Genomic DNA, 26,290 nt, shown 5'->3' with positions numbered 1-26,290 from the left:
CGTTGAACCGTTGCGACGCATACACTTGCAGAAAAAACGAAGGAAACGTAATGGATCATGTAAAAACGGTTGTTTTTATGTGAAATTGCATCTGTGTTCAATGGGAACACAGATTCTAATTTTGTCGCAAGATGGCATTTTGTGCTGCAACTTATTTCAGGCCAGAAGTACGTATTTGGGGAGTCTGGCAAATCAGCTTTTTCTAGTTTTTGAAACGTTTCTGATTGCAACGCTGACTTAAAAAAATTGACTAGTCATCCTCAAAACTTTAGTCTGTCATTAGAATTAGATAGTCAACTTGTGTTACAGACTATACAAAATGGTCAGACAAATTAAAGACAAGGTATGTCCTAGTACTATTGATAAAATTCTACTTTTGGCTATCTTGGCAAAATTGTGTCCTGGGAAGGTATTTTAAAGTACCTACCTCCACTCATTCTAGAGGGTCCTGAGATTTGCCTACATGACAGGTCTATACCTGTTAAATTTTTGACAAAACTACATTTTACTCTAATTTTCAGTTAGGCTATCACCTCAGTTTTTTTTCTGGTAAAGTTCTATGAAATCATATTATTGAGTTAGGAATAAAGTGAATACACCATTCAATGCCTTTTTTTATGCTGATTACAAATATAATAAGCATTTCTATCAGAAATAAATTTCAGCCCCCCCCCCCTATATAGGCTATACCTAACCTAACCCTGAATTGGCCTATATAGGGGGGGGGCTGAAATTCATTTCCAATAGAAATGCTTATTATATTTGTAATCAGCATAAAAAAGGCATCGAATGGTGTATTCACTTTAGTCCTAACTAAATAATATGATTTTGTAGAACTTTACCCTTTTTCTTTGGATTTAAATCTGAAAATGCAATTCCTGTGGTAAATTTCTAGTTGGCCATATAATTTAGCTAAGATTAAAGTGAAACAGCATTTGATGCCTTTTTGTGCTCTTTCATAATTTAATTTGCTAATTGCTTCTGGGGCTAATTGCATCTTGAGCACTTAAAGGGGCCACAAAGGTATTTTATATGAATTATAAAAAAAAACATCAAATGATGTTGAACTTTACTTTACCATGAACTTTACTTATTATTTTACCTGACTGTAATAACCTGACAAATTAAGTTTTAAGTAATTGATTTTAATAGAAGCATTTAAAAATACAACAACACAAATTTTTAGTTATAAAGATATTGAGAAATAGTAGGTTCTAGATAAAAAGTTTTGAAATTGACCACCAAACTAAGAGTAGACAGATTTGGCTATGGAAATACAGGAATTTTGTTATACCACTTCCTTGTTTTAAAACAGGATGTGTGGTTGGGGTATGAAGTATGTATATGCCAGATTTTGTAATAATGCATTGTAATCTTTGAACTATTATGTATTACCTCTGGATTTGGATTGTTTTGGGACTTTGAACTATTATGTATTACCTCTGGATTTGGATTGTTTTGGGAATTGTAACTGGTATATGATTTAAGTATTATTATAGTTAAATCATGTTAAATTATGACTTGCAATTAAATACAATAAAGTTTGAAGAGAAATCCCTGCTCTGGATCCTTGTTTTTTTTTTATTATTTGTGTAGTCAATGTCTTCAGTTATTTGACAACTCTGGTAATTGTATTCTTTCTTCCTCAACAAGTGTTCTGAGTGGAGTTCCTCAAGGAAGTGTCTTGGGTCCTAAACTATTTAATATCTTCACCAATGGTGCTCCTTCCATTATCAGCAGTAAATCAACTCTTTATGCAGATGACCTGAAGCTTCTTGGACTAGCTTTGTCCAGTGAAGATAAAGCCCTGCTACAAAATAATCTTCAACTGCTGGGTCAATGGGCTGAGGCCTGGCTTCTTGAGTTCAGTGTTGCCAAGTGCCATATCATTTACTTTGGTAAACTGAACCCTTGCTGATCTTATTTTTTCTTAGCACACCTACTCTCCTCTGTAAATAATGAGCAAGATCTTGTTGTCACAATTAACAATGAACTAAAATTCAGCACTCATGCTTAGAGGTCTGCTGCTGGGGCTAGTTTGACCTTGGGATTGATTAAGCATACTATTTGCTCTTGTTCCCCTAAAATTATTGATCTTCTTTATAAGGGATTTATGCATGCATCCTAAGCTTGAAGTTGGAATGTCTCTTGGCTCTCAATATTTTAAAAAAGACATAAAAGTTCATGAAGATGTGCAGAGACATGCCACTAAAGTGATATCTGGCATGCAAGAGCTTTCCTACCCTGTAAGACAATCAAAGCTGAATCTCCCTACACTTGTATACAGGAGAAATAGAGGGGATGCCATTTTAGCCTTTAAGTTATTGAGGGCTAATATTCTCCCAGCATTATTCCCTACTGTTAGTGCCAATTCAAGAACTAGAGGTCATCACCTGAAACTAGTGAAGCAGTCTACAATATCTAGAGTCGGTACTCAATTCTTCTCAACTTGTATTGTCAATATTTGGAACAAACTATCTAATGAAACAGTTACTGCTGAATCTATTGATGTTTTTAAATGAAGGCTAGATGCTGAGTGGTCCTCAAGAGAGTTTCAACTCATTTGGGATGCTACTGAAGATGGAACAGTACCTGGTCATGAGTGAACCTGCATACAACTAGTCATCATTCTGGAACTCTACAAGGAGAAATCCTTAGATTGCTCCTAGCTGCAATTTAAGTATATGTTATCTTATGATTATGCCTATAACCAGTCAAGTCCTGTACTGTTGTCTATTGTAAAGCTTAATAAAAGTTATCATATTATACCTAACCTCTCTACAATGTTAATTAAGCTTCTCAAGTAACTCTCAGTAGGTACTCTCAAGATAATTAGTAGGACCAAATTCTAAGGGAATGCTAACAAAGTTTACTCACCTTAGAACTCTAATTGTACCCCCTACAAAGGGTAGAATAACACCCCAACCAAAACCTACATTATCACAGCTTGTGGGCAACCTTACTTTACTACAACTCCATGGTTGACAGAGGGCTTATGAGGCTTCTTTGAGTAACCCTGAGTTTTGATTGGCAATCTGTGTAAAGACTTCTTTTTGGTTTGGCTGACATAAATGTGTGCAGGCCCCAGCACTGCGCTGATGAGGGAAGACCAGCAGCAGGGCCAAAACAGCACACTGCTGGTAAGTTGTTAGTGGTGTGCTGCCAGTGCAATCAATGTTGACTGCAAACATTAATGTTTTCATCAGTCTTTCTCAAATAACAGCTTAAATTTACAACAGATTCGAGCCTATTCATGAGTTCAAAAATTCACAAGTTGCTGGCTGGACACTGGTCTTCTTTGTTATTCATCAAGAGAAGTAGAAATCTGGTAGAAACAAAATGGCTTTGGCATTTCAGAACCCTTGCATAATACAAGTAGTTGAAGTATCTATTGGCTATGTATCCTTAAAATAAATAATTATCAATATTAGTAGTTTTTTTTCATTGAGTACTACTGCATGCAAAACTTCAAATGCTGTATCACAAAATTTGTCAGTTATCTGGGTAAAAACTTTGAATATAACTGAACTTAGAAGCTTAATTTTTTCATAATGCCCTTTGCCTTTATCTGTTTTCTCACCTTTAAGACAGTTAAAATAGGCAACTTTGATATTGATTGTCTTTTTTGCTCTTTTGCATTCCTAAAAAGCCTTCTTGTATTAAAAACTGGTTTTTAAGAATATTTGTCATGTAGGCTAAGGCTGAACTGCTGCTTTTTTATTGCTTTCGGCTGCTCTTTTGGATATTATTCATTTTTCTTTTTGGGATTCATTCCAAATTATAAACTCGTAAATACCTAATATCAGTCAAATTATAAACTGTATCTAAAAGGACTAAATTTATCAAATGGAGAAATGCATGATGAACTCTTCACATGAGAATGCTTCAATTAAAATGAAACAAAAACACTTAATGGTTTATTTGGTATGAAGAAAAATGAAGTGCCAGCTATTTCCTTATGTAAAAAATGAAAAGCTCATCTGTTTTAAATGTAATTAAATGAAATAATATGCAGACTGAAGTAGCTCCAGGAAGATGTTGAGATTTTCTTCCTATTTGCAAATGCTCACAAAAATTACCAAATTTAAGAAAGTTGCAACAATAAGTCACCTGCCTGTGGTCAAAATTCTCAAAGACTCCTCTTTGATCCCCACACAGGCTCAAAGCTTCTGCTATGGTAATATCCATGGAAATCTCCAAAGAGTTTCTTTTTAAAATAGCTTTCAAGCGTAATTAGGGGTATATAGCCTTTTTTGCTTTTCTTCAAAGCTTTGAAAAAAGTGTTATAATATTCCAAATATTACATTTGTTATATGTGTGCATATTTTTGGTAATCATTTGTGGGGTGATCATTTTTTTTAAACCAGTGTAGATACATAAGAACGTTGCAAAATCTAGTACCCTGAGGTCATAAGACTGTCAAAGACTCCTCCTTCTACCTCCCAAATTGAAAGATTGTATTATGACCTGACCTTTTAATGTAACTTGGGAACTGGACCAAGGACACCATTGTCACTTGAGTGCAACCTTAGGTGGGGATGTTGATATCACTTTTGGCACACCAATTCGTTTTAGTGTGAATTTGCCTGGTACTTATGAATGAATGTTTTCAAAGTAAACCCATTTCATCAATAAAAAAAATGGGTTGGATGCATATGTCCCTTTCCCTTTGGACAATAAAACTATACAAGTGCTGTATCAAGTATAACTCACAAAGATCTTGTTAATTTTTGTCAACTTTTCAAGTTTTTGGTATCCCTGCTTTCAATAATAATAAAAAAAAACAAAGTACTATCACTTAAATATAATAACTCCCTATGCCCCTTCCCCCCTCTGGATACCATCTTCATAGGATACTGTCTCTGCTTAAATACAAAAATAATTAACTTATTGGCATCCCTGCTTTCAAAAAAAAAAAAAATTGAGGTATTACCATTTAAATATGATAGCTCACTACCCTCCCCCCTCCCCTCTGGATACCACCTTGATAGGATGCCGTCTCTGCTTTAAATTAAAAAATTAACTTTTCGGCATCCCTGCTTTCAATAAAACAATTTCGAGGTATCATCATTTAAATGTAATACCTCCCTACCCTCCCCCCCCCCTCTGGATACCACCTTGATATGATACCATCTCGCATTACATTAGAAAAATAATTTACTTAATAATTAACTAGGTCACTATATGGTTCAAACAAACACGCAAAATAAAGTTAAACAGCTTAGTGTTCCTTAAAAGAAATCGAGGGTATGAGTAAAGGGGTACAAAGACAACAACAAAAATGTCAAAATTATTCAGATATACCTCAATGTACTGGAAAACTGAGTCATAGATTCACCTTGGCATTCAATAAGATCCAAAGAATCTAATTAAATGGGAGCACACACAAAAGCCAAATTAGACCAGTAGCCTATGAGAAATAGCAAAATACCCAAGACAATGAACAAGTCCCAATGGGGGGCCCTGGGTCTATCAAAATATTTCAATGGTTTCCCAGGGAATTTGATATCACTTTCTTCTGTCTTCACTTTAAATGAAAAAAAATGATTATTGTTTTGGCATTCCTGCTTTCAATAAAAAAAAAGAGGTATTATCATTTTAAAATTATAGCCCCCTATCCCCCCCTATAGGCAATAATTTAAAATTTATTTGTGAATCATATTTTTGGGGTAACTTCCGTTTCAATCTTTAATTCCCCAACCTTTTACATAGCTTAGTCTATAGCTAAATTTTGTCTCAATAGAAGGTTTTTTTTTTTGGGGGGGGGGGGTAAAAATGTTTCAGAAAGAAGATTGTAGTTTCTATCAGTCGAACAACAATTGATTATTAAACATTAAGAAAATCTTATCTAAAAACAGCAAAAGAAAAAAAAATTCTGCAAACTTACACTTCAGCTGTAGAAACAATCTGTTGGCTGTCAATTTCAAAATCCAACTGAAGGCTGAAGCTGTATAGTAGTAAATGCATTCTATAATTCTATTCAACTTGAAAATAAAATTCTTGACTACGAATGATGTAAGAAATAGCAATTGGGTAACTGCATTTGTAATGATTGAAACTGATTTCATAAAGACAATACTTTTTTGTCAACATATGAAGAACTGTGTATATTGCACTATTTACATATTGCATCTATATGTTTTTATGCAAAGTAACAAAAGAGACGAAAACTAACAAACAAGAAAGTAGTGAAGAATTATGGAATGCAAAGTAATATGGCACCGTGATTGCGTGATTTTTGGGGAACCAAATTTTTTTTGGGGTGCATAGTGCAAGCCCTGCTTGATTTCTAATCAGGAAAATTGAAATACTAAACCACACAAGAAGGAAAAGCTCCGACTTTGCGGTTGACGCAATAGAGAATTGCCGCAAAATTAATTTAAAGTCGACCAAATGCCACCGCCTCTGCCGGCGTCGGCGTGCCTGCAGCGTGCCGGAGACGTTGCGACACTTCGGCGGCAGTTGACTGGGCCTCTAGTCGGCGGCGTTTGGTCGATCCGCCAGCGTGGCGCTGGGGTCTACTTGTGTGTTTGTAGAATCATGCTGCACCTTAATTAAAAAGTCAACTATGATAGCTTTAGGGTATGTAGCCTATCAATATATGATTTCTCACCAAGTCAAGAGATATATTTAGTGGCCATCTTCTGTACACCCTTGATCAGCTATACATCACTTTTATAAAAGGGACTTGCAAGGCAGGTTCCAAAGTCCAGGACTGGTCTTACAAGTGCCTAATATGGATTCAAGAATATATGACATGACAAGGCTGTGACAGTCCTTCTGATAATTCCAAGGCTTAAATTTGCTTTGGAGGCTGCTAGTGCTATGTTAATAGAACTTTAGGTTATTATCTTGGCTATAGTGTTTCCCAGGTCTTTAATGCTGGTACAAATTAGAAATGATGGGAGGGATGATGTCAGGTTATCCTTCATACTGTATTTGTGCTGTTGATTATTGTGAAAAAATTGAGTAGTAACACATTTTGAAGTAATAAATTACAGGGTTCGGACTCGCCTATAAACTCCTATATTTTAATGCACTCCTATAAAATGCCTATATTTTGGCTAAAATATATTTTAGCCTGAAAATATATTTTTGGCTGAAGAGCACTAAGAACATTGCTCATGATTTGCAATTTTGACTGCTCGTTAAGTAAGTCAAGATGTGCTTTCCTTTGCTTTTGACTCTGCTTGTAAACTGTGCTGTCTTTTGGTGTAGATTGATAATTAATTACAACTGTTGAGTAGTTTGAACTTAACTAATGCTTTGTGTTGGGCTTAGTAAGCTGCTTCTGCCTTTGCTATGTTGTTGTGTTGACTTAGTAGCCTATCATGTTGGGCCTGTCTGAAATGAGTGAAGATCAGTATATAGGCTAGCAGTCTCTGCTTAATGAGACTGGAGTTCTTTCTTCCAACTTATGCGTTTCCTGGCTGAACAAACGCTATAAAAGGCTGATGTGATTACGGCCCAGTTTTGGAAATATCCACATCTTCCTTTTTATGGACTTTTAATTGCGGGATGTTATTTTACAGGTGATGCTTGGTAATTAAGTATGGGTCCTACCAAGTTTAATAGTTCTTGGCTTTCTAAGACGGATTGCAGCGGTAGAAAGATTGATGAATGGTGTAAGACTGGGAACAACCAGTACTTGTAATTTTGCAAACTCTGCTTGAAAAATCTTGGTTGCTCAGCTAAACCAACACATGCAATCTGCAGAACACAAGGCCGCAGTTACTGCTCAACTACATCCACTACAGCTTCACCTGATGGGACAATCTCGAGTTGATGAAACAACCAAGGATAAAACCATTAGTTGGTACAAACATGTTTTGTGAGTGTGATGCCGCTTATAAAGCTGAGTTAATATGGACACTTCAGACGATATAAAGTTCTATGTCTGCTAACTCTTCAGACCATATTGTTGAAACCTTCCATGTGATGTTCTCCGGTAAGATCCCCAATAGAATGTCCCTATGTGTGAAGAAACTCATGTATCTGATCACCGATGTGCTGCATCCGTACTGTATGCAAATGCTCGGGAAGGACATTCAGTCATATTTTGTACTAGAATATGCCAAGACAACCAACACTGCTGGTATGAAAGAGTTACAGATACATGTTCAATATTGATCCTCATACAGAAACGAAATCCAGAGCAGACATTTATGCACACGTTTTATGGGCCACGTGACAAGTGCTGATCTGTATAGGAAGATTTTATCAGCCATTTAGCAGAATCAGCTGCCACTTGAAAAACTGATCATGCTTGGAGGTGACAGACCAAATGGCAAAAAAAGTGTTTGGAACAGGTTCAATGCCAAACAAAAGAAAGTGACAGGAAAGGGAATGTTTAAGATTGGTACTTGCAACATCCATATAATCCATAACGCTTTCTTGAATGGTCTTCAGGTGTTTGGAGAAGAAAGTTCAAACTTTGTTATTCCTGTGCATTCATTTTTTTATGGCTGTCCTGCACGTTGTGAAGACTATCGAAAGTGCCAAAAGAAAGTGGGGGTGCCAGAGAATGCTTTCATGAAGCATGTCCCAAGCCACTGGCTGACGATTGGATGTGCCTAGCTAGAACCATGCAGCAGTGGCCGGCATTCTTAGAGTACTTCCTGAACTTCGCGCCGAGAGAGAAAAAAACTGAAGAATCTTCTGTACACCCAAATTTCTGAAGATTGTGGCTTGTATCAAAATTACGACGATGAAGGCCCAACTCGAGTTTGTTCTAGCCTCAGCAGAACTGGTCATGGGTTTCACCCAACTGTTCCAGAAAGAAGAACCTCTCATTCATGTTCTGCACTCAAAGATCAAAAGACTAGTTGTGACACTTTGCAGACGGGTCTTTACTCCAGATTTCATGACCGAGACTGAAAATTTCTCACCAGAAATGTTGAACCTGGCTAAAAATTTTGCAGAAAAGCCCATAGTTTCAGAAAATGTGGAATGAGCATTTGGTGAGAAGCAACAGTGAAAGACAAGTCCATTTTCTATTTCAATGTGCGAAAATATTTTATTGCGGGTTTTTGCAATATTTTGAACAAATGTCCTCTGGATAAGGATGGTCTTTAGAGGCTTTGCGCTATTTGAGTCCAATCAACATGAAGGATTCAAGAAGCATTGCAGACACAGCAGTTGTGGTACACGAGATTGCGATTGGAAAAAACTCAGACGTCGCCCAGGCTGAGTGGCTGCTTGTGCAAACGGAAACTGGACCCCGTGAGGATATTACTCGGATCGATCATTTCTGGAGCCATTATTTTGGTCTGGTGAACGAGCATGGGACAGCAAGTACCCGGAACTTACCAAGCTTCTGGAAAACCAGAACTGTTTGTTATTACAAAAGAGGTGTTGAATCTTGCATGCTCTGCATGATCTTGGTATCAACAATATCTGGATGAAAAGAAAAAAGAAGAGCCATCCGAGAAGGAGAAAGCAGCTTTTGAAGAGGACAACAAGAGGAAGTTGCTGGAGGTTCATGACAAAAATACAGAAATAGAAGACTGGAAAGCAAATGGAAAAAACTTGGAGCATCAGATCAAGAAAAGAGAACAGTAGCAGATACTCTACTTCAGGAAGTGACCGACAGAATGAAGAAGGCTGCCGAGTCCAAGAGTTCCATAGACATTGCCCTAGCTGTTTCTTTGCTCGAAGGAGCTGTGAAGTCCAGAACAAGTGAAAGAGAGCAGATGGTGGAATCTGCGAGAATGTAGCAGTCTCTTGCAAAGAAAATAACTTACCTCATATCGAAATTGATACCCAAGAAGCAGCAAGAGTGGTTTCAAGTATTTTACCTGTATCAGTCAATCATTGGGATAGTATGTGTATCTGTTTTTTTACTATTTTTTACTATTTTTACAGTTTGTATTTTAAATAAAAAAAAAAAAAAATAATGTAGAAACTCGGGAAATGATGAATTTATGTGACCAGGCATCCCACAACATCTACTACAGATCTGATCCTGCGACTTGTGAATCCTATATTTGGCCTATATTTGGGCCCGGGAAATCCTATAAAAATAGGACAGAGCCTATAATTTGAAACGAACCGACTTGTCTGAACCCTGAATAAAGGAGAAAAACCACCTGTCTGCCTATGCCTGTATACAATCAAGTTCAAATTGTATACACAATCCATCATAGACATCAAATTTTTTAGTCATTGATGTAGAGGATTTGGTAGCTGCAGACTTCAGATGCCATATCATTTATATAGAGAAGAAACACTGTTGATCCAAGAACAGCTCCCTAATGATCATCATCTTAAATTGCATTGTCCAGCAAAATAAGGAAAAGAAAATCCTGTAGAGTTGCTGGTTAATGATGATGGGGAGTCATTGACTCAATTGCATCCCACTCTGTCTTCCATGACTTAATGGACCAACTCTTGTCAACAGCAATGTTAAAGGTGTCAGCAGAGGGAGCAATTGCAGCAGTATCAGGAAGATTGTTCCAATGGGTAATTACTCTATTGGAGAAGTAGTGGCTGTGGACTCTAGTATCTGCTGTCATGACAACTTCTTACTATGCCCCCTTGTCCTGGAAGATTCATCAAACTGAAGTAGATTTTGAAAGGAGGAGCAGTCAAAAGCTTATAAGTCATTACGACATCCTTTCTTTGATGCATGTACACAAGTGTTGGGAGCTTCAGCTTATTCAATTGAGATGGATAGTCAAGATTCTTGCATCAATGAATACCTTTTGTTGCCTGTCTTCGGACATATTCTGTTTTTTGCTGATCACCCTTGTTCAGGGGTGTTGCAACAAACATCCTATATTCTAGCAATGGTTGCGCAAGAACCTAGTACAGTTTGGTCATAACTTTGGATGATCTATGTACAGTATGCTTGATTATGCTGAGGGGTCTGGGATGCTTTGGCAACTGCTGTTTGAGCATGCTTGTTACATTTGAGTTTGTCATCAACAACATTTCTCAAATCTCTCACCTCTGCCAAAGAGTTAATCAATTGCTTTCAACCATCCTATCCTGTCATATAGTACTGCCACCTTATGTTCTTTCCCTATAAGTGCATTGACTTGCACTTCTGAATATTTAATTCAAGTTACCACTTATAGGCCCATAGTGAAATAAAATTCAGGTCTTCTTGTATGGAAGCTCTTGTTAACTGACAACTCTACAGAGCAAATAAGCTTTGAATCATCAGGACAAAGGCTTAACTTACTTCTTAGAGCTTCTGAAGTAAGCAGATACACTCTGTTGCAAAGAGTTGTACAATTTGTGTCATACCAACCAGGAAGATCATTAGCCAATCTAATAAATTTAGGTTTATTCATACTGCTATTGACTTTGAGTGAAACTGATTGCATGGGCACTTATTAGATGCTTTTGCTAGGACTAAAAGAATCAAATCTAGGCATATAGGAAGGCGTTTGTCCAAGAACTGTTTAATCTGCTCATAAGTATCAAAGAGTTTGGATTCTACCAGTTTTCCTGGTAGGGAACTATGTTGGTTGTCAGGGATGATACAATTGTGAGTAAGGTGTTGAAGAAGGGAATCATTAGGTATCCTCTCAAACTTTTGTGAGAGCAGATGAGGCTGTAATTTTCTATATTGGACCTATTCTCATTCTTAATAATACCTGTGAGGCTGTGATGTGAGATAGTTTCCAATTAGTCCCCAAAGCAATGCCAAAATAAAATTTGGCAGCAGCGGATGTAATTATGCTTGGTGGTGGACAACCACTGAGCTAACATCAGTACAGTTAACACTAGCAGCAGGCTAAAAAAAATGTTTGACAGTGCACTACCAAATAGTGGTCAGCTGTGTGCTGCCAGTTGACTGGCATTTTTTGTTTTGGAAGCTAAATTGGCATCATTTCTTTTTAAAATTCCTTCTAAGCAAGAGCTCTTGGGGCCCACAGTTCCTATTCAGCTTTATTACCATGACCAAACCTCAGACAAAATAAGGACAAGACCTTAACTTCTCCCAAGCATTCTGTTAATCCAGGAATCAATAGTGAGACCTTAAACTGCTTGAAAAATGGTTGTCAAACAGTTCGTGGTAACGAACTGACCACGAACTGTAAGTAAGGAGCAACCCAGCTCAATGGTAACTGAAACTCTAGAAAACGGGTTTTTGATACCAATAGATACATCAATAGAATCAGATTTCAATGCTGATTTCAAATGTATAACTTTCATCAAGTTTAGTGCTACCCATCAAAAGTTACGCGCCTGAGAAAATATGGCTGATTTTCAAAAAAAGGGAGAAAGACCCCCTAAAAGTTATAGAACCTTAATGAAAATCACACCATCAGATTCAGTGTATCAGAGAACCCTACTGTAGAGGTTTCAAGCTACTTTCTGCAAAAATATGGAATTTTGTATTTTTTGCTAGAAGAAAGATCACCGACGCGTGTTTATTTGTTTTTATTTTTCCCAGGGGTGATCGTATCGACCCAGTGGTCCTAGAATATCGTGGGAGGGCTCATTGGAACGGAAATTAAAAGTTCTAGTGCCCTTATTAAGTGACCAAAAAAATGGAGGGCAACTAGGCCCCCTCCCGCGCTTATTTTTTTCCCAAAGGCATCTGATCAAAATTTTGAGATGGCCATTTTGTTCAGAATGGTCGAAAATATGATACATATGTCATTTAGGATGACTTAATCCCCCGAAGTCCCCAGGGGGAGGGCTAAAAGTTATGAACTTTACCCAATGTTAACATATAGTATTGGTTAAGTATACAATGTTAACATATAAGTATACTTGGAAAGTATACAGAAGTTTTCAGGAGGGTTTTTTTCTGGTAGTGGGGGGGTACGGGGGGCTCGGGGGTTATGTTGAAGGATCTGTTCATGAAGGAAGTTTTCATGGGGGAAGGAAAATTGCCATGAAGGGGGCGCCGAACTTGCCAGCATTATTTATTGGTTATTGGGAAGTATACAGACATTTTCAAGAAGGATTTTTTCTGGAGGGGGGCTAGAGGAGGGGGTTACTCTGGAGAATCTTTCCGCGAAGGATGTTTCTTTGGGGTAAGGGACATTTCGATGAAGGGGGCGCCAGATTTCCAAGCATTATTTAAAAAACGATCAGAAATTAAATAAAAAAAACAACAAGTTTTTTCAACTGAAAGTAAGAAGCAACATTAGAACTTAAAACGAACAGAAATTATAACGTATGTGAGGTTCTCCCCCAAGTCAATACCTCGCTCTTTACACTACAGTTTTTTTTTTAGTGCTTTCAAAAGAGCTATCTATTCTAATTAAACGGCCTTTGTGATTCAGGGGTTTGTGAATAAAATTTATTTTTATTTTTAACGTAAAGAGCGTGGTATTGACTAAGGGGAGAACCCCCTCATATACGTAATAACATATACGTAATTAAAAAAAAAAACAATAAAAAAAGCGATACGGCTCAATAGTAATCGAAACTTTTAAAAACGGAATTTTGTTGTCAATAAATGTATCAAAAGAATATGTTTATAATGCTGATTCTAAATATATAAATTTTATTAAGTTTAGTATTACTCATCAAAGGCTACGAGCCTGAGAAAACTTACAGGGTTTTTTAAGGAGGGGGGAACCATCCCCTACAAGTGAAAGAATTTTAATGAAAATCACACCGTCAGATTCAGCGTATAAAAGACCCTATAACATAGGTTTCAAGCTCGTATCTGCAAAAATCTGCAACTTTGTATTTTTTGCCAGAAGAAAAATATATGAATATAGAAGTTAGTTATGTAAGTTGTAAATTACGTCATAACCAAATTTAGAGACATCCATTTAGCAAAGGAAATGTAAAATTTAATGCAAAGTTTGTTTACTTATTCGATGACAGTGAGGCGAAATAAAACTTACTTTAACTAAAAAACGATCAGAAATTAAATAAAAAAAACAAGTTTTTTAAACTGAAAATAAGGAGCGACATTAAAACTTAAAACGAACAGAAATTATTCCATATATGAAATGGGCGGTCCCCTACTCAATGCCTCGCTCTTTACACTAAAGTTTTACTCTGTCACACAACTTTTTCTTTTAAAACGATAAAAAACTTTAGCGTAAAGAGCGAAGCGTTGAGGAGGGGACAGCCCCTTTCATATACGGAATAATTTCTGGTCGTTTTAAGTTTTAATGTCGCTCCTTACTTTCAGTTTAAAAAACTTGTTTTTTTTAATTTAATTCAACAATAAGAAGCTTTTTAAAATTACTAAAAACTAGCATAAAGAGCAAGGAGGCGGCCTCCTCAACCTTCTTCATATATGTTTATTTTAAGGTTTAATTGAGCTCCTTACTTTTAGTTGAAAAATTTTTTTTTTTAATTTAATTTTCAATAGGTTAGCAACTCTAAAATTCCCTAAATATTTTCAAAAGAGCAGCAACTCTGATTCATGGTCAAACATCTAGGAGAAGGAGGCTGCTTGATCAGATGATGTTAGGACAGTAAGATTGTAGAACAGGACAAAAATTATGTGTTGACATTTAAGACCCCCTTTTAAAAAGTGTTAAGAAGATAGTTTTTTCAGGGGCTTTTTCTTCAGTTATGAAGAATTGTAAAAGCAAAAGTTAAATTTTGGCATAAAAGTTAGGGTAGATTAATGAAAATGAATGGAAATCAAATGAAAAAAAAGTGAGAAAGTAGGGAACAAAATTAGAAACTAAATAATTAGTAATTAATTGACATAATAATGGAGTTGATACTTCCCAATGTTTCACTCCCTATGCTACAGTGATTATTATTTCTCATTGCTTCACGATTGAATTCTCTCATTTGGGCATATTAAGATAAAAGTATTGTAATAAAGTGCAGCTTAGTCTGTAGCTGATGTTAGCTATAGTATGGGCCAGCAGGTTGAACACTATTGACCTAAGAAGTTTGATGGTGATTTTACATATATTTGTTCAACCAAAAGAAGAAAACATTTGTAAGGAAGGTACCCAATGAATATTCATTTTAACTAGAAATTATTATATTGTAGTGAAGAGGACTGGAACAAGTGAAAGATAATCTAAAGTCCATAGTAGATGAGTAAATGCAAAACATTTTGAGGGGAATCTACATTTTTTGGCCTTACATTTTCCTCTCAACAATCTCAGAAAATAATTTGGTGCTTGAAATGTTTGGCATCGCACCAAAGCCTTTGTGGTGGTGGTGTGGTTTGGGAACTATTTCCTATTGGATAGGGCTTCTTTATAATCAAGAGAATGTTGAAATAATATTGTCAGAGCTGGGGAAATTTCCCTAACCACTTCTAGCAGATGGGGATGGATGGTTGGTTGTTTTATTAGGACCAGTTGTTTTATTATTATTTTATTTTTATCATGGACTTGTAACAACAGCAATACAGGTAATATGCTTTAAGATGCCTTGTTTTGAATTTGGAGTGGTGTGCTATCATGTCCATTCATAAAAACTGAGGCAAATGACTCATTGAGAAGATCAGCTATACATTGGATGGTGGCTATGACCTCATTCCCATTGGTTGTAATTAGGCATTTTATTAAGCTCTTGTTGTGATCTCTGCTGGACATGTAGTTCCAAGACTTATTGGGATTCAACTTAATTTGGTCTGCAAGTCTTGTCTTGAAATTACACAGAAATTCACACAAGTGAGCTACTTAATATAAAGCTGCTGGGAAAAGAAGAAAAAATATTATTCTTGGAGAATTTCAAGCATCAAGATGATTTTCACTATAGTTTAGCATTGCAGCCTTAGCCCTAAAACCTGCTTTAGTTTGGTTAATTGTAACTGTGCAGCAAAAACTTTTATTTGAAGCAGAAAGGATGCTGTTTTAGACTCCAAGTACTTTTTTCCAGAAGACGAAGAAGAAACAGTTGTTTACTTAGATTTCTTACTCCATCTATGAATAGAGGCATTGCACATGAGTTTGCTAATATTCAAATGATTTTTCCAGTGCCAGCCAAGTCCATTAGCCTGGAGCCCTTTTATATGGTATTGCAATATGAGATGGATGTAGACACATTCTGTTGTCTTGCTCTCACAAATGCATTTTGTTCAAGTGGCACAATAACATACTTCCAATATGTTCCAAGCCACTCAGGCATTATAGGTATTCATCATGTTGATTAAATTGCAAAAAAATCCCAAAATATTGCCTAGACAAGTGGAAGGCCAATCCCTTTTGTATATGTACGACTGTATACACACACACACACACATATATATATATATGTATATATATATATATATATCTTATTGACAGAATTATTGAAAATATTTTTATTTTAGGAAGAGTATGACCAAGTACTTGCTGAGTGTGGCAGCAAACTTGTTGTTATTGATTTTTATGCAACCTGGTGTGGACCATGCAAGATGATTTCTCCTAAAGTACAGGTAAACAGTATATATATCTCTTCACTCCTACATCTCTTCTATGTATTATTTAAGTTATTTGTAATATATATATATATATATATATATATATATATATATATATATATATATATATATATATATATATATATATATATATATATATGTAAATAATTTCTTAAACCACATTGGCCTGACATCACATAAAGAAAGAAAAACGAGCAAAAATGGGGTTTTTATAGGCCAAATGAAGATACTGAAAAAACGAAATATTTCGAGAGGACAAACGCCTCTCTTCTTCAGCGCGAAACGAAACGATGTATCAATAAAAGCCAAAAATTAAAAGAATTAAAACCAAATACCTAACAACCATAAAAGCGAGTTATTCGCCAATATCCGCGATTTGCACAAAATCCAAAAAATATGATCTGCCATCGACGGAGTTGTTCGCTAGTATCCGTCGATGGCAGATCATATTTTTGGATTTTGTGCAAATCGCGGATATTGGCGAATAACTCGCTTTTATGGTTGTTAGGTATTTGGTTTTAATTCTTTAATTTTGGCTTTTATTGATACATCGTTTCGTTCGCGCTGAAAAAGAGGCATTTCTCTCGAAATATTTCGTTTTTCAGTATCTTCATTTACTTATAAAAACCCATTTCATCTTTTATTTATTATATATATATATATATATATATATATATATATATATATATATATATATATATATATATATATATATATATATATATATATATATATATATATATATATATATATATATATATATATATATATATATATATATATATATATATATATATATATATATATATATATATATATATATATATATATATATATATATATATATATATATATATATATATATATATATATATATATATATATATATATATATATATATATACTTATGTATCTATTTAATGTATATCCTTCAGAACAGAGTAAGTAACATGGATGCATTACTTTATTTTAACGTTGATGATCAAAATAACTACTACTACTACTAACAACTCACCACAGCACCAAGCCGTCTGAGACCAACACAGCTACACACGCTCCTCCTCCACCCCAATCTATTCAAAGCCTCCTTGTTCACACCCTCCCAGGAAGTTCTCATTTCCTTTAAATCTTTCTTTATGACGTCCTCCCACCTTAGACAAGGGCAACCTGCTCTCCGTTTAGCCCTAGACGGTTGGCCAAAAATGAAAATCTGTCATTCTTCATCTGTACAACATTCCCTAGCCACCTCAACCTTTCTTTTATTATAGCCCTAAAAAGTGGCGTTAAACCACATTTTTCGGACAGCCTATTGTTTGAAATATGGTCAGTCAGCTGGTTACCCAGAACAATCCGTAAGCAATTTCTCTGGAAAGCATCTAGAAAATCTTCATCTGCTTTCCAGAGCGCCCATGCTGAGGCTTCTAATATTCTAGTCTTGGTTTGCAGACTTATCTTCCTATTCTTCCAAACTTTTTTTAACTGTGAAAAAACACCCTGAGCAGTGGATATTCTGCGTTTAACATCTTCACTGATCACACCATCTTTACTAATAATATAATCAAGGTATTTGATGCTTCCCCCATGATCAATATTTTAATGAACAAACGTCACCTGTTCATCTTCACTTATTCCTAGCCTTATTGACTTAGGCTTCTTAACATTAATTTTCATACCTATTCTAGCACCCTGAACTCGCAAAACCTCCAAAAGTTTAAGACAAAGTCCATCAAAGTAATCCATATAAAGAAGATAGAACACAACTTGCTTAAGTCCTGATTTAAAACAAAACCAGCTGCTAACCTCATTTTCTACCTTAACCGCAGCAGTGTTATTCTTGTATGTAGCACTAATCACTTTAATGTGTTTATCTGGTATGCTATACAAGGATAAAACCTTTACTAAAGCTCTTCTATCAACAGAATCGAACGCTTGCTCATAATCTATAAAACTGAGGACCAAAGGTGTTTAACAACTCAGGCACTTCTCAATTATGAGTGAAAATCCGATTTTTAACTTGTGAAATTTTGAAAATTTGAAAATTTAACTAAGAGTGAAAATTTTGGTCGACAGATCCCCTACCTTTTCTAAAACTGCACTGTTCTTCTCTATTAACTTTGTCTACAGCATCTCTCAGTCTAAAAAGTATCATATTACTAAGTTATTTGCTGCCTAAAGAGACCAGGCTAATGCCTCAATAATTACCACTCTCACTCTTGTCACCTTTCTTGTAAAGTGGCTTCACTAAGGTTTTCCTAAAATCGTTAGGTACTTCCCCTTTTTCAAAAATCATGTTCATAATCTTCAGTAACTTATTTCTAAACTCAGAGCCACCATATTTAAGAAACTCATTTGCCACGCTATCAGCACCTGGAGCCTTATTATTTTTTAATCCTTTTAGTACTGTTGCTAATTCTTTCTCACAAAACAAAGCTTCCTTCACGTCCAAGGTATCACAAACTCTTTTGTTTTCCTCTATATCTTTTCCTGCAATTCTATCTCGGTTTAGCAAATTCTCAAAATGTTCTGCCCATCTCTCTTTAACTCTTTCCTTATCGCTAATTGTGGCCCTGTTCCTATCTTTAACTGGGATCACTACTCCCTCTGAATTTATTAACATGCCAGTACAATATTTTACTATTATGTTTTCTAACTGCATTTTCATGATCCAAGATATTCTTTATATTATATTCTTTAAATAAAGCCTTTTCACTAATATTCTTAGCTGCAGTCCTATCTTTCTTCCCTAAGACACCTTCAGCAACTTCACAAATTATTTTTCTAAAATTATTCCAACCATCTTCCACATTGTCAAATTTTAAACTCTCGAATTTAGTATTCAACTGTTCCTGGAAATTTTTTCTTAGATTCTCATCACGGAGTCTACCAACATCATAACTTCTGGGAGGTATTAATCCTTCCGAAATTTCAGCTTTAAATTAACACTAGACACTATTAGATGGTGATCTTTACTTTTAACATAAATAACAACACTCCTATATACCTTAGTATCTTGTATTGATCCTGCCAGTCTTCGGTTTGCTATAAAATAATCAATAAGATTTGCTGTCTTACCATCACGTGAACACCATGTTAACTTATGAGCCATTTTGTGACCAAACACCATATTGGTTATAACTAGATTGTTATATCTACAAAATTGCAAAAGTCTGTATCCATTACTGCTTTCTTTTCCTACACAAAATTTACCTAGGCTAGGATACCATCTATCCCTATTTCTACCGATCTGGGCGTTAAAATCTCCTAGTAAAAATACCATATTTCTACCTGGGACCCGTCTATCTGCTCATGTAACTGTAAGTAAAATTCATCCGAGTCACTAGTATCTCCATCAGTCGGTTCTACAGGGGCATATACTACTAAAACTGATACCCTAAACTTTTTAGTCATACAATAAGCAATTAGTATTCTATTAATAATACCTTCACAGCCTAACCAAGACTTAGCAGCTTCCTTATTCATCATGAGCCATACTCCCTGTCTATGTACCCCATCCTTCCTGCTTGAGTAAACAAATTCTATATCACATTCATGCTTCCTCTATATCTAATTTCATGCTTCCTACCCCTGGGATATAATTTTTTTGAAACTCTTAATAGGTTCAGTTCGAATCGTCTGTCAAAATTTCGATACGATAGTCATTTTATAGCGTCGTAACATTCCAAGTTCTTATTTTCATGTTTTTTAAATCATTGAAATTCTTTTGGCCCCAGGAGAAGCAATGATCCCGGATACCAGTGCAGAACGGGGATCACATATCTTCTCAAGTCTACACTGAAGTGCTTAAGCCGGCTTAGAACCGGACAGCAAGAAGTCCCTGGGACATCCAGTATGAATTGAGACTTTGTGCAATCCTTGCCCCATTTTGGTCACAACATGATTTTCAGCCCTTGGCGATGCTGTTCTACCAGCAAGAGTCGAAATCCTGCACATCCATTCTCAAGCCTATTACCACCAACTCATTATATATATATATATATATATATATATATATATATATATATATATATATATATATATATATATATATATATATATATATATATATATATATATATATATATATTATATAGTACGGGAAGGCTGAGGGATTTAATGGTTTGGATCAAGATAGAGTTTTAATAGAAGGTAATCTTTACCTAAGAGACATCAATGCACCAAAAAGAATTAAAAAAGCATGAGAGGTGCAGATCCAAAACAGGCCGCAAATATGTAAACTAAAGAGAGAAATAAACTTAACGAGCTGGCCAAGTGGGTATTCGTAATATTTAACAGAACACATTGAGTAATGTAGATGTATTATTTTTTGGCTATCCACAATCAAAATAAAAATATGCAATAAATGTTATATCTCATTAATGGGTTAACCAATTGACTTGAATTCTTTGTGGATATGTTCTGCAGGTCATAGGGACTTAATCTGCAGGATGGGCAAAGGTTGAGGGGGAGAGGACCCTGAAGGAGAAGTTTTGGTACTTCATGTCTCTGATCAAGCTCAAATTTAATAAAGGCAACCTTTACCTAGGAGATACCAATGCAACAAAATATTATATTACGACATGGATTTATTAATGTAAAAAGAAATGGAAATTAGGCTACATTTTGAGGGCCTAATGCCCTTGCAAGCAAAGGGACATGACAAAAAGGTTGTAAAGCCAGCTTTTACTTGCTATGAGGCCTGTAAAGTGGGGTCTTTGGCCTATATATATATATATATATATATATATATATATATATATATATATATATATATATATATATATATATATATATATATATATATATATATATATATATATATTTATATATATATATATATTCTAGTTGGAGTGGTCAGCCGCTGTCTTGAAGCTCTTAGGCAAAATCAATGACTAATTTCACAGAGTTTTGGGTCAATACACATGCCAGTAACTTAGCTGGGGGATGAGTTCAACTTTTCTGTATTAACCTGAAAAGCTACTGATTATTATATGTTTATTAATTATAGTATATTGAAATTATCATCCATAGTCCCCCCTGAATGTGGAACCCTGTCATGGATAACAATCTTGAAACAGAATCCACGGTAAGGCAGGTACACGGAGACACACAATAGCACATAAATAGGTGCTTGTCTGTTAAACAGAACATCCTAGAAAAGTGAAGTTAACAATCATAACAAAATACTTTAGTTTATATAATAATATAATTTTGGTTATAAATTTGCACATTAGGGGGTAGGGGTAAACCTTAATCCCTATAACCCCTATATATATATATATATATATATATATATATATATATATATATATATATATATATATATATATATATATATATATATATATATATATAATATATATATATATATATATATATATATATATATATATATATATATATAATATATATATTTATATTTATATATTACCGTGAATGTCCGAAATACCCTTTTTTATTCTTGGATTTAGTCAGCATTGCAAATCAACTTTTTCAATTTTATGCAAGGTTTCATGGTGACATGTTTGGTTAGGTTTTTAACCCATTTCCGAAATTTATAAACTAATTTAACCTAACCTAACTTTATCGTTTACCATCAAGGCTTGCATAAAACTGAAAAGGCTGGTTTGCAAAGCTAATTGAATCCAAGCAAAGAAAAGGGAATTTTTGACATTCACCACGAAATGTTGACATTAACCAGATTTCGAGCATTCACAGTAACATATCTTAGTGTTTTCATAGTAGAGACAATGTCTGGTTAGTCTCTGCAGGCTGCAGGTATGACTTGTCGTTGCAGACGTTTGCCTGTCGTTGCAGATCTCTCTAGCTGATTCTTAAGATCCAGCTAATACCATAAAGGTGATAAGGTGTTTTCTATATTCTGTAGTAAACTTTAGACATTTCATTGGGTAACTCATAAAAGACAAAACACAGCTCTGGATCAGCCTGAGTTTCAGATTTTGGGAGTACACTGTGGATTTCCAAACTGAGAGCATAGTTCTTTTTCGGAGTTTCCACTGGAAGTTACTGTACTTCGTAAGTACTTGTAGTATATCACCTGTTTGAAGTCTTTGCCGCCCTGTTTGATTCCAGTGGGTGAACCGCTAATTGATATAGCTTTTTACTTTTGAGCGTTGATGTATAATTGGAACTGTCCAGGTTTCTTCGCGAGCTTGTTCAGGAATTCCTGATGCTTCTGCCTGTGAAAATCAATGTCCTGCAATTCCATGAAGTCCATGAAGATTATGTAGAAGCATTGTCTCCATTCATCAGATTCCTCTTGCATAATGCGCAAAGAACAGATCAGCAAAGGATCATTTTGGCCGAAATGTGCGATGTTCTTCACGTACGCGTATGTTAAGGGTAGCTGGGAGTCTTCTTAGTATTTTAGTTGAGAAGAGCTTCGCCGGGATTGACAGAAGATTGATGCCTCTTTGGTTGCCATAATCTTATACCATCTGCTTTCTTGAAGAGTTCGACTACATTTACCTTGTTCTCCATTCTTTGAGGAACCTTTTGATCTGCCACAGGAATGAGAAGAAGGGTAGCCAGATGGCCATGATCTGTTGCAAGCTGGACGTGATCATTTCCGCTAAAATGCGTCCTGTACCAGGGGTTTTCCCGTTTTTCAGTTATTTAACTGCTGGGGGTATCTCGTCGGCTCTCAGCATGTCGTCATTGATGCAGAGATTGAAGAGAGGTTTATCTGATATATCAGATGTATCTAAAGTTGTGTTGTGATTTAACAGAGTTTCAAAATAACTGGCTCGTCGTTTCTTTTATTCTCCCAAGGCGATACGTGGTCCGTGTGTTTCCACAGTTTTCTGCCTTCAAGCTGCCTATACTTTTCGTTCATATGTTGCCGTCTATCAGACCTAGCACTTTTCTTTACATTTTTTTTAGTTTCTTTTTATACCAACATTTTGGTCAACATTGATTGACAATTTTCACCAAGAGGGTTTGGCTGCATTTTTTTTGCGATTTGCTATGAGATGCTAGGTCTTTCTGGATGTCCACTGTTGCTAAATCAATTTTTAAACCCGAGGGTTTTTTTTGGCCTCATCTGTGTAGTTTTTACGAATCTTCTCCCAAGCTTCTTTGACTCTGTCTATTTTCTATAAAATTACTTAGGTTCAGCGATTTGGAATTCAGATACATAAAGATGAATGCTATTACTGCTAACAACTCACTGCAGCACCAAGCCGCCTTAGGCCAACACAGCTTCGCACGCTCCTCCTCCGTCTCAATCTATTTAAAGCCTCCCTAATTGCACCCTCCTATGGAGCTCCCATCAGAACCATACTTGACCTCTGTTATCACTGTAATTTCAATATTCTAATCTTGGTTCGCAGGTTTGTCTTCCTATTCTTTCAAACTTATTTCACCTATGAAACACCATGGGCCTGCACTGCACCCATCATCTTTACTAATAATACTACCTAGGCAAGTGAAGCTATCCAGTTGATCAATCTTCTCGTTGTCTGACATGACCTCTTTACCTTCACTTATTCCTATTCTTAGCTATTTAGTCTTCTTAACATTAATTTTTCGACCTATTCTTGCACCTTAAAATTCATTTATTTGCTAAAAAAAAAAAAGGTAGAATACATACCCCAAAATGTATGATATAATTTAATAAACTTAACTATCGAGTCCAATACTGTAGCTCGTTGGCCGGTGCCCCCCGCGATAATTCCACCCATATAATTATATATATATATATATATAAAATATATATATATATATATATATATATATATATATATATATATATATATATATATATATATATATATATATATATATATATATATATATATATATATATATATATATATATATATATATATATATATATATATATATATATATATATATATATATATATATATATATGGTTTTGATTTTCCTTTTCAGGAAATGGCAGAAGCATATGCTGATGTTGTTTTCTTGAAAGTAGATGTCGATGAAAGTGAAGAATTGGCCTTAGAATTCAATGTCAATTGTATGCCAACGTTTATCTTAATGAAGAACGGCCAGAGGGTAAGTTTTTTTTTCTCTGATGAATATTTTACTAACGAAAAATAAGTTCCTCATTAGAAAACGTTTAAAGCTTTTGATAATTGATTATGGAATGGATTCAACTTTGAAAAAAAAAAAATCTACAGAAATAGTCAAATTTTACTGAAAATATAAGAAATAGAGTAAAAATCGTAAAATTTCGATTTTACAGAGAAATAGGTGCACGTGATTTTGCTGCTATCATTCGATGACCTCGGACCATTGTCCTATGACATGTATAGAGTGCTTGTGTACAAAAGCAGTAAAAGTATTTAAAAAATAAAAGTGAAACCCGCTCTTACAACCTTGTCCATATTAAGTATTACGCTGACGAAGTGTTTCAGTTTTCTTTCTTTGAACAATAATTTAGACTATGGAACGATCGCATTTTTGTCTTAGGTAATCCGCAAATTAAATGAACTTCATCAAATTGATTTCAATGCCTAGGTCCGGAAGTTGATTGTGGCTAATCAGGGCCCCTGTCGTGGGAAGACAGTCTGGGAAAGATTAGTCAAACCTAATCACTGCAGTCTATTCCTTTTTACCCAACTGTGCCAACGGGAGCCGGCGTTTATTGCCAACGGGAGTCCCCCGCGGAAAATACCCCCCCCCCCGTGGCTGAGCGGTATCTAATCACTTCTTATCCTCCCTCCCCAACTACAAAGCAGTCAGAAAACCCCATTGTAGAGGTTTAAACCCTTATATGCAAAGATTTGAAATTGTACAACAAAAGGGAATTTATTCAAGACAGTCAAATTTATTTAGACCTTAAAAATGTTTCGGCTAGTTAGGGAGGGAGGGATATACCTCAAAGGGTGCATTTTAATGCCGAAACATCCCAACTCTCATTGTGCCTTCAAATAAATACGGAATTAGTTCTAAGGGAGAGACACGGGAAGGGTGGGAGAAGAAATTGATATATAATCCCAGGGTATTATCCAAGACTTCTGTTTGGCTAGGGGTTATCTTTTTTTTGGGGGGGGGGGTGTACAAAAAACTTAAGAAACATATAAAAAAATGTAAAACTGATATTTAATCCCTCTTGATTTCTGCGAATATAACTGGTCTATGCTGTTTATATGAAAGTAAAAGAGTAGCATTGAACCCCAAAATGAGCAGAATTTATTCTGTATAGGAAGGGACTGCCCCTTCTTCATCCCAACCTCTACCTCATTGTCGTAGAAACTTCGGAGGGGGGGGTGCTTATTCGATCAGAAATTGAGAGTTTCTGGTCCTTTTTTATAAGTCAAAAATGATTGGAGACCAACCAGCCGCTGAGGGGGGGGGGGGGGGTAAACGCCTTGACTCAGTGCCAACTGCCCAAAAGTTTGGTTTTGTTAAACTATGTAACTTCAGTTAGGCTAAGCTTCACTTTGGTTCTCAAGTCTACTTGTGTATTATGCGCCACTCACTCAAGTTTACGCTTTGTACAATTCAAGAGCACACCAATTTTTTCGTTAGTTTCTTCGTTACTTTAGAAATATATGTGGGCTATGGATTTGCACATTAGGGGGGGGGGGGGGGGTAAAGTATAGCGGGTCTGCATGCACAATGTGTTTGGTACAATTATTCTGCATGTTAGATAGATAGATAATTGTATTTTAAAGCCAAATATACGGCCATGAACACAATCAAATAACATAAATGAAAGGCACAAATAACATAAAATTTGGTGAGCGATCATCATAAAGCACTTAATTGAAACACTACGTTAACCTAATAATAGTACTTAATACTTGGAAAAACGGTCTTGCGAGTTTTATACAGCATAAATTTGAATGAGTAGCCCATAATAAACAAGTACCAAAACTCCTTCCCCCTTCGAAAATTAAAAAAAAATTAAACTCAAATAAAATTCTCAAATTTGGGAAGCCCTATATTCCTTAAGGGCTGTTTTCGCGAGATTCCTGG

At 35.4% G+C, this 26,290-nt stretch overlaps 1 protein-coding gene across 1 annotated transcript in view; it reads left to right on the top strand.

Annotated features, from left to right (window-relative positions):
• Nucleotides 1-203: 203 nt before the first annotated feature.
• Nucleotides 204-26,290, top strand: part of LOC148944528 (thioredoxin-2-like) — a 46,522-nt gene continuing 20,435 nt past the window's right edge. The window contains exons 1-3 of the mRNA XM_089100625.1: nt 204-343; nt 16,211-16,315; nt 24,236-24,361. Of these exons, the coding sequence (XP_088956751.1) occupies nt 320-343; nt 16,211-16,315; nt 24,236-24,361 (255 nt within the window). The 5' untranslated portion in view covers nt 204-319. The remainder of the gene's footprint in view (nt 344-16,210; nt 16,316-24,235; nt 24,362-26,290) is intronic.

Source organism: Artemia sp. Qi Xiang Cuo, chromosome 14 (genome assembly GCF_049724085.1).
Source record: "Artemia sp. Qi Xiang Cuo chromosome 14, ASM4972408v1, whole genome shotgun sequence".
In the NCBI taxonomy this organism is placed as follows: Eukaryota; Metazoa; Arthropoda; class Branchiopoda; order Anostraca; family Artemiidae; genus Artemia; species Artemia sp. Qi Xiang Cuo.
This window is presented reverse-complemented; position numbering and strand designations above follow the sequence as displayed.